This window comes from Malurus melanocephalus, unplaced genomic scaffold (assembly GCF_030028575.1).
Source record: "Malurus melanocephalus ecotype Western Australia unplaced genomic scaffold, MMel_1.1 scaffold_446, whole genome shotgun sequence".
Taxonomy (NCBI): domain Eukaryota; kingdom Metazoa; phylum Chordata; class Aves; order Passeriformes; family Maluridae; genus Malurus; species Malurus melanocephalus.
Genome location: NW_026623678.1, coordinates 515,282 through 525,493, shown reverse-complemented (window position 1 = coordinate 525,493; position 10,212 = coordinate 515,282). Strand labels below are relative to the sequence as shown.

The 10,212-nt window shown below is 38.5% G+C and overlaps 1 protein-coding gene across 2 annotated transcripts in view; it reads right to left on the bottom strand.

Annotated features, from left to right (window-relative positions):
- Positions 1 to 1,744: 1,744 nt before the first annotated feature.
- EPHA7 (EPH receptor A7) overlaps positions 1,745 to 10,212 on the bottom strand; it is a 162,799-nt gene continuing 154,331 nt past the window's right edge. For both annotated transcript variants that reach the window (XM_057380335.1, XM_057380333.1), the window contains one exon: positions 1,745 to 3,093. In XM_057380335.1, coding sequence (XP_057236318.1) covers positions 2,898 to 3,093 — 196 coding nt within the window. In that variant the 3' untranslated portion in view covers positions 1,745 to 2,897. The remainder of the gene's footprint in view (positions 3,094 to 10,212) is intronic.

Genomic DNA, 10,212 nt, shown 5'->3' with positions numbered 1-10,212 from the left:
CTGCCAAGGTGGAACCCCTGCCAGCTACACGGAGCTGGGTGGGCTTGGGGCTTGAGTAGGTGCAGCTATGCTTACTTTACACACAACCACGTGTCTTCTTGAAAAAGCTGACACACAATATCAGGGAAGGATTGTGAGGAAAAGTATAGGCAAAGTTAGAAAATAATATATAGGCAAAATAACCGTTCTGTCCTTTAGTCTCAGGATACATCATAACAGTTTGGATTTTTTTCAATCTTTTTCKTGTAACACCATGTGGCCACTGAGGTAGCTGGTATTAAATCCCTTCCCAAATCACRCATCCAGTTCAGTGTCTGAACTCAGAAGGCAAGTCAAATTGCAGTTCCCAGAGGTTATGCCACAATTCCCAGTGGATTTTTTTTTTTTAATTCTTTTTTTTTGGTAGCAGAGGGTGGGAAGGCGTCCCACAGCTGAATCCTCTTTCAGCACCAAGAGAAAGGTATAGATAACCTCCAAAGCTGCTATCATGCCAGAAGCAGTGGCAAAATTATGCAAAATCTGGAGCTTGGCTAAATAAAATTAGTGGAAGTATTAACTGTGTTTTGATATTGCTTTATGCTATGTCTCTTATTGCAAAAAGTTACATGCAACTGATTTAATGGGGTTCTTTCAAATACGTAAAAATGATATGTAAAAAAGTCTGGTTTATGGGGAGATACTATGACACTACTTTTCAATCCCATTTTTTTAATGATAGGTGGATTGTTAAAAAACTTTGAGTAACATTTAACTGAAGAATAATTTAGGKAGGGAAGATTTTGGTTAATTGACACCATGGCTATAGGATTTAAATCCAGTATTATTTCAATAATGGTGGAGAGAAATTTCTGGGCTGGGAATCATTCTTCAAGCACTGCTGAGCATTGAGTTTACTCTCTATACCTTGTATGTTCTGTAGTAGCCAAAAATTTTACATTGACAGAGAAGGTCTTGTAAACGTCTGCTAGAATGGTACCCTGAGATGACAAGAGCTTAATTAACCTAAGAAATGTTCAAATTGTAGAAAATAAAAAAAAAAAAAAAGTGCTTGGCCATTGCTGGCATTTGAGAATCCAGTAAGCCACCATTTACCAAAATCTTCAAGCAAATGATGGACTATTCCAGCCAGTTAAGGATTTTTGGTAATGTTTTAGCTATGACTTTCAGTTGTCTCCTCCACACTCAGACAAATCATTTGAATCCTATCCAGAATCACCAAGTCATTCTTAAACAAGGCCATTGTCTCCACGAGACAATATTCAAATCATTCTACCACTGGAAGAAACTAAAAATGGGCATCATATTGATAAGGTGTCACAACAACCAACTTGATATCACGCTGGTATACATTCAAGATGAATGACTCATGCAAAGCTGTGTTACCCTGAAGGAGAAGAAAAATTTATCCACTTCTGTTCTCTAAAACTTATTTAAAAAAAAACCACTAAAAAAAAACCAACCCAAAACAATGTTCAAGTACCTATAATAGCCTAAACATCAATAGTTTGCAGTCAGAAGTACAAGTGAAAAGTGTCTATATATGCCAAGGTAATAGAATACTTCATTAACAGCAGAAGTCTCTCAGCGGTCACACCAGTACATCTGCTAAGCTATAACTATGTTCAGAAACAGTTTCACTGGAGACAGCAGGATCTGAGCCTTTCCAGCTTTCTGATAAACCTTTCCAGGCAAAATGGGAGAGCTTTGAGGAGGATTTAAGTGGAGACATAGTCTGCAGAAAAAAAAAAAAAAAAGCGCGACTTCCTGTAAGCAGATCCAGTTAAAAATTCTTAAAGTGGCTGGAAAAATGCCTTTTCACATAGAAACTGGCTTTGCTCTTTGCAGACTGATCACTAGACATGTCTGATCGCCGAAGCAGAGGAGAAGGAAGTGAGGAAGAGATTAGACTGGCCACTTTGCAGCTTTCTTACTCCTGAAGAATTCTTACCTTGGAAATCAGGGTATTTTAAAATGTCTGTCAGGCTGAACACGGCAATTTTCCTGTTTCCTTCTAAAAACACCAATTTTCTAAAAAAAAACCCAAACAGAAAAAACAGTCCTACATAATTAAAATAATTTCCAATTTTATCTGAAGTTTTCATGAAAAGTTATAAAATGTACTTTTTTTACAATAAGCAAAATCCCCCTTTTATTTTTCTGGAATACTGAAAGGATTGTTTTCAGCATTAAAAAAAATCCCTGTTAAAATATCCTTCTACCCTGTTTCCATTTCATTGTAAGTGGTATAATTTTTGCTTCTTTCTGCTCTAGAATGAAAGGACATTTTAAAATGTCCCAGATTGGCTGGAGTGTTATAATTTTGCTGAGTGTTTCTCAACAAGGCCTATTTGTAAGCAGAGGCAAAGACTCACATAGACTGGTCTGCATGAGAATGACTAACAGAATGCTCTCTGCCTCTTGCTGCCACGAGCAGTGTCAGTAGGAGTAAATCTGTGTCATCCCAGCTTAAACTTCTTCCCCAGCAGGATCTTTGGAAAAGTTCATTTAGCTGCTTCTCCTTCTCCTTTGCTCTTCTATATACATATTTCATGTATAAGAGGGGAGCTAGAAAGAAGATGGGGAAGCAGGGTTATGTTAGTGTGAGGAGCTTCCAGGGCAGGCTTCCAGGGCAGCTTTGCTGGGTCTTCTCTCCCTAGCAGCATCGCCACGTCCTGCTTCGCCATCCTCCTGAAATCATCATGCTCTTCAGATGTGGTCTTTCATTCTTGGCATTAGTCATAATCCTCAGTTTGTCAGATGTGTGTTCTGGCCTCTCCCATACACCTCTGTTTACTCTTCCTCCTGTTGCCAGTCTGTTCCTCCCTTCTTCTCCATTCCTTTCCATGCTTCTTTTCTACATTTCCATTCTCTAATCCCAACTACAGTCCTTATGCGCTTTAAAAAAAAGCCTCATAGCGTTCACTGTGCCTCCAAACCAATCTCATGATCTTATGGTTATAACTCTTGTTTTGCTTCCCCTTTCTGCTTCCTTTGTTTCCTGCCATTATGCCATTTCTATTCAGGCTGTCATCTCTTCTGGAAAGGGATTTTCCTTGTTCTCTGTTTTGCAAAGCACCTGGCATGTTTTTGATTCTGTCAAACAAATAATAACAACAGATATGAAATTTGCAGTGCAGCAGAATCCTGATATCAGGAAGTAATAGAGGCAAATTACACTATCATTTTCATTGCCATGTATACACCACTATTTGACAAAAATTCTTATTGACTGTCTAGGTAAACATCAATAAACTCAAAAATTCCCAAKCAAATATCTCTAACATGAAGGAAATGTAGTTGTGTTTCACGTTGGATCTCAATGAGCCACAGGATTATACTTGACAATTTCAGTATTGGAAACAAAGGAAATAAATGAATGAGGTGCAGTCTTTCAGATGGGTATTAGGGTGTAAAATTAAGTACTGWGAGAAGATGTAGATAACTGTTTAAAACAGAGAAGCAGGACAAGGGTGGAATGGGTGTGTTTGATTTAACTCTTTTTAATTTAAAAAGCATACACAAGGTAGAGAGAGTCTAGCATGTAAGCTAATGAAAGTAGACTCTCCCTTAACCTGATGCTATCAGAAGCACTTAGCATTCCTGGAGAATCTTATAAAATGTTTTAACTGACTTGTCTCAGTCATTATATGATATTAGGCACCCAAAGACCTAAGTCATTATATGATATGAGGCACCAATGTTTATGTTACTTGTATTGCTAAAAAATCCCCAACAAAACAACCCCAGAGCTTAAAAAAGAAAAGGAAAGAATAAGATGTGGGTTTTACTGTACATTTAGTGACAATCATACAAAACCTCTAAACAAAATAGCTTTAGYTATAATGGATGTAGGCCAGGGCTGAATGGAAATTATTTTGCATATGGCTAGAAATCTCTTAACTAAATTATTTGAAAATTCCTGAGAGAAAAGCAATTTATTACAGACATTGAGACAAGCCAATGTAAGACTAATACYAAAGAAAAATAAACCAGCAGAGGAATGTCCCCCTGCTATATCAACCAACATACTTATAGCTGATTCCAAAGCAGGAYCTGTCATCCCAGCACATGGACTAGATTATTTAACAGTGTGAATCAAAGAGGAGATATTCATTCAAGAGAAGAGCGTTATTAATACATTGTAGCATGCCATACATCTCTGTCACCAAACTGGACAAAATGGGAGCAGATGTTTTATGATAAACTGAGAAGAGGATCTGATATTGTTAACAGCCATAATGTCTGAGGCTTAACAAACAAAAAGAAGAGCAATTTGATGGAGGGACAGAAAGTTTTCTTCTGTCTGTAGTCAAGTGTCCTAGGGAGTAATTTTACATGAAGGGAAGGTATTAACTAAGCTAAATCTCTTTTCTATTAGGTTTTTTTGCACCTGCCCTTTGAAGCCCTAGTAATGCATGGAATGCGTGAGAAAAGAATTCAGCAAAAGGGAACTCTGAGGAGAAATCCTTTCCAAAAGGAAGAACTTTTTTACTCTGATAGGTCCTTTTACTATTTTGAAGATAAGAAAGCCTTTGAATTAGTAAAAATGATTGACATGTGAATTTATTCAGAGCTAAAGGCAAATGRTAGTCACAAATGGCACTTTGATGCCTAAGTATTTAAAACCTCAAGTTATATTTGTATTGGCTCTCTCTCTCCTGATATTTTTTGGTCAGCACCACGGATGAAAGTCTCCAGATMAAGAGACTCATGAGATAGATTACAGGGCCACCCTGGAGTGTGGCACAGCTTTGCTCTGGGCTGCCACTGGTTCTTGCTGCCCAAGTACTAGTGTCACCACTGCAGAGCCCAGGGCAAGCTAAAAAGCATGAAACATCAAAAAAAGGGAGATGAGGATCCTGTGCAACACATGGCAAATCAATGACATTATTTTCTTRCATTTCTCTGACCCAGCTACTCATCACCACAATGCTTCATTTCTAGCAGCCCTGCTGTCCAGTATCATTCCAGATTTGAATTTGACAGTCTATCTCCCTGGAATGAGACAGAATGCTAAAATTGCTTGGAGAAACTGAAGGCCAGTTAAAAACAGTGGATAAACCCTCTGAAGTGAGGACAGGGCATCAGTTCAGTCTGTGTGGTTGGATTTAGTCCTTATTTACCCACTCTCAGATACACACCAAGGCCACATTAAAGGTCATTAACGGGAGAAAACACACAAAAGTTACTACCCACRCTGTAACTCCCAGATAAGGGGAACCCCATGAGAGTCCTAGCTCTCTGAGAGTCCTGGGTAAGCCATCATGAATCCCAACAGTAAATCAGGATGTGGCAGGGATTCACAGTCCCAAACTGTCTCTGAAATTGGATGCCTAAATTCATCCTTTCAACGGGAGATACATGTAAAGAAGGATCAAAGACATCACCCGTGCTTTATCTAATAGCTGAGCAGTGTCAGAATGATATAGGAAAGTGTGGTGCCTGCAGATYGAGATATTAGCTATTCTGGTGAAAGGACAGGCCACTCAGTGTCTTCCAAGAAAAAATTCCATTTTACTCAGAACAAGTCTCTTCATTCCCACAAACATCATAAACAAGATTTTCAGAGAAGGAGGAGGGGATTTCTGAAAGGTGCATCATGAAGGGATGGGATTGTACAGTGCAGGAAGTAATTTCAGAGACAATTTTGGACTAGGTTTACCCTAACCAACCTTTTCCCAGGCAAGCAGCTGAAGCTCAAAGTGTTTGGCAACATATGAATACTGATATATGAGTCTTGACTTTCCCACACAGAGATTGAAAATATCATGTTGGTCTTTCTGTCATACCTTCCCACAACCCAGTGATATAGAGTCAGTCTTTCCCCCAAGAGCTAAGTAACATTTCTACACGTTCCAAAAAAGTAGGACATTGATCAAAACTAAGGTGAGCCTGATCCATAAGGATGCCAGACAGGTGTTAGATGTCCATCAGCATCCTGAACTATGGACAGCCATGATTCAGCTGCCAGTAAGCGTGAGGGGAGTCAATCTATTGTCTTGTTCTGGCATTTTTGCWAATCAAGGAGAGACAGTGAGCTCAGTAACAGCCGGATGTCACCTCTGTGAGATATCTCCACACTTTCAGCAAATGGCTTCTACCAATTTACATCAAATTCATCTGCTTATTAATGCTAACTGACCTTAGCTAACAAGGACTTCCATCACCAAAAGGCTTCAAAATTAAAAACAATAGCAACAACACAATAGAACTTACAGTCTAAGCACCGCCAAATGTAATATACCAATTTGCAAAAAGTATGCTGCAATGGTTCAATGATACATTTGCACATACATAAGTCTATTCTAAGATATTTGGATTGTTTCTGTGGTAGCCAAAGTGAAGATCTTGACTCAGATCTAAAATTTMAACCTTAAATATCATACAACCACTTCCAAATGCATTATGATTTTGGTTTTTTTTAGGCTTTTAAATGTAAGAAACTTGATGCATCTGATGTTAAAAAAAAAGATAAATTCAGCTTTGCACAATCCTATTGTAAACATACAAGTSTAAAAATGGTATTAACCACTTTAAAGGCTTACTTTAAAGGTTTTTCCCCCTTTTCAATAATTAAGATACTTGGCTATACTCAATGCCGGTAATATTTGTAAGGTACATCTTCTTGCTTTTTCAGCAAATAATTCAGATGACACAGGTCAAGCATTAGTTTTCATATGATTTTCAATAATCCATCTATATTTATGTCATAAAATCCATAAGAAATATGTTTATAACAGTACAAATGAATGCAAAGAGATTTTCCCCCATTCAGTTGAGGAATATAAAATCACAAAGGTAGCTCCTTTCCCCTGCTTCCCTAACATAATCCCTTCACCAGGTGTTTTCATTTTTTTCTGCAATTCAGCTCCCCCTTAGATTGCACTGCCAACAGAATGATTTTGACATTACCCTAAATACACTCCTGACATTCAGCTCTTCTGTATTCAACAACTTTCCCCACTATAAACACAGTTCCTTTGCTACTTAGTTTTAATTTGCTTTGACCAACACTAATGACTTCKGCACTTGAGAGTGGCCTCCCTCAYGATCATCTTCTACTTACCCCGCAGGGAAGCATGGGTGCTGCTAGGTAAATATCAACAACTGATGCCAACAGGGAGAAAACTAAGTAGAGCATAATGCTGCAAATCATTTCCTATTTCATAGCCAGGGAAATATCCCTCAAAGACAGCTCTGCACAAGGAGACATGGCCAACTGCAGAGGGAATTTGTTATGGGGATACTCAAGTAAGTACTGCACGAAAGGTACGGTCTGGGAGTCACCCTGCTGTTAAGAAAGCAGTTTCATGGGACAGGAGGGAGCTTGTGGCTGAGATTTGCAACAAAGAGCGCACAACCTAATTGGGATGCTTTCGCCAGCAAGCAGAAAGCATAAAAGAGGATTTGCCTCCTGCACAAATTTAGGTAATGTAGGCACTGAGACAATTATTTCTCTTGAAAAGAGCACTACAAAGAGATGCCTGAAAGCTATTTTTTTTCCTTCCCTGCCCCCATTCCTGCTATTGGCAATGGATGAACTCAAGTGTAGGGAAGCTATGKAGTAAAGTGCAGGCTTTCTCTCCACTACAGCAATCAATCATTTCTCTACAGCACCRAGGACCACTAATATTAAAGGAGAATCCTCATTAGGAATACCTCYCAGTGCCTTGCTGGCCCAATTTCTTCAGGTAGGCATATTGGYTTGGATTTGAATCTAATCCTGTCTTTTTCTCCAGCAGCCCATGAGGGTACAAATATTGTCTCCTGGCAAAGGAGACACTGTTATTTTGCACAGACTAATATAAGGGACGACTTATGGGCTACTCCAGTAAACAAACCAGGAGAGAGACATGGAATGAAATGGCTGGAGGGAAAGAGTACTGCAACTCTTTCACTTTCTGAACAAAATCCTAACCACCTAATGGCTTAAAAAACGCCATTTCTGAGTGGCCTTCAGGAGGTACCTGGATGATTTCACTAAGTTTCTTCCAGGCAAATCAGATTTCTCATGCAATGTACTATWTGAACCATCAGGGGAATAACACATCTCATTTATGACTATGACTGAAAAGAACATGCTGGAGAGAATAAATCTGAAATTCCTGCACCTTCTTGCTCTTAAGCTACACATGTATTCTTGGCATAAGTTGTTGGCCCCTGAGAAAAGGAAAYTGAAATATTTTACAGCAGACATGTTAAAAACAGACATGCAGCCCTGCAAGAAGTTGGTGAAAGCTGGTATAGTAACACAGGTGAACGACAGTCAAGAAATTGTGTGAGTAATGTTTCCACAGACATGAAATGAGAGGGATCAGTGTGGATACATTCTATCTATCTATCTATCTATCTATCTATCTATCTATCTATCTATCTATCTATCTATCTATCATCTATCTATCTATCTATCTATCTATCTATCTATCTATCTATCTATCTATCATCTATCTATCTATCTATCTATCTATCTATCTATCTATCTATCTATCTATCTATCATCTATCTATCTATTATTCAGACTAGCCTCTTGCAAGCCAGATTTGAGTGTACCAGTAAAAATAATTAATGATTTTTCTTCTCAGTAAGACAGCATCTTTGGATAAGGAAATTTGTTCCTTAATGTAAATTCATCGTTTTCTTCATAATTCTAAGCAATCACAGAATCACAGAATGGGTCAGGTTGGAAGGAACTGCAGTGGGTTATGTGGTCCAGTCTCACTGCTTAAGCAGRGTCATCCTAGAGCACATGGAACAGGATTGTGTGCAGATGGTTCTTGACCAATGAGGGAGACTACAACCTCTCTGGGCAATACAATCACAACATAATTTCCATTGCAGTTGACAGATTCCACAGACTCTCAGGATTCCTTTTGTTTTGGCACAGAAGAGGAAAGTTTTAGTTACCGACTTAGGGCTACAATATCTCCAGTTTATAAATGTCTTGACATAGTCAGTCATGGAACTCTAATACCAGTAGCACACAAGTCTTTGGGCATAGCTATAGCTTAAAGCACTGTGTCTGTTTTTAAGTGTTAGCCATGTTATGATTCATCAGATGACCTCTAAGTTGTAGTTTTTCCTTATTAATTATTATTAGCAGCACAGTTCTACCATTGGTTATTTGATTCAATTGAATGCAGAAGCCTTGGTCCGTGGATGAATAGGTTTTGTATTCCTGATTTAGCTCTTCTGGCACCAGGCATTATATCTTGTTTTGTCCAAGTTTCATTTGGCTGGCTACACAAGGCTCGCCTGGCTGTATCGCATCTTTTTTCATAGTCTATCAAGACATCAATTATTTTTTAACTCGTGGTTCTTTTTTGGTCACTCTAATTAGASATTAATTTCACACAATTTGCATGGTATAAGTGCTAAAATCTGCTATCATTATACAAGACTTAAAGAGAACTACTCTAAAATMATCTGAGAGCAAATATCATCATAGTTCATGTCTTATTTTCAGGCTTTTATTGTAAAATACTCCTTTCATGTCTCGATTTCAAGTCTGCTTCAATGAGTTGTGTATTACCAGTTGCTTTCCCATCTGTCTCAATTTAGTCTCTTTGACAAATTCCAATCTGGCCTGAGGAAAAATCAGAGTACTGAAACCACTCCACATTACATTATTAGGTATATTATATTAAGTGTCTCTTTGCTTAAAAAATCTTCACACTACTTAGCTCCCCTGCCAGCAATGTCTTGCAGACCCCCACAGTTTAGACTCACACATTCCAAAAGACTTCATGGCTCTCTTTCCATTCCCTCCCATCTTCTGACTTTTCACCATGTGCAAAAAAGAGGGTTTCCCCCCATAATTTCTAACCTTTCACAATCTTGTTGGATGTAACATATAGGGTCTGCACATCACTCCTTTCACCTTCCAACTGCCGAACCCTTACCCACCCTGAAAGTGCTCTGAGAATTTCATGGATGTTACAGACTTGCTAATTTTGTCCCTTAGCCTGTCCCAACAGATGTGGCTCTAAATGCATGTGCCAATTATTATAACTTAAAATTTTGTCTCACAAAACCAAATCTAGAGGAACAACTCTCACAAAAGTRGCTTGCATTCTGCCACTACTCATTTGGATTATTTCTCATTCAGATTATGGCAGATTTTATGCTTATGGATTACTCCCTTATATTTTTCAAATCGCTGTATGGAATCTGTTACAAAAGGGGAGAGACATGTTATACTCTGGGTTTCACAGG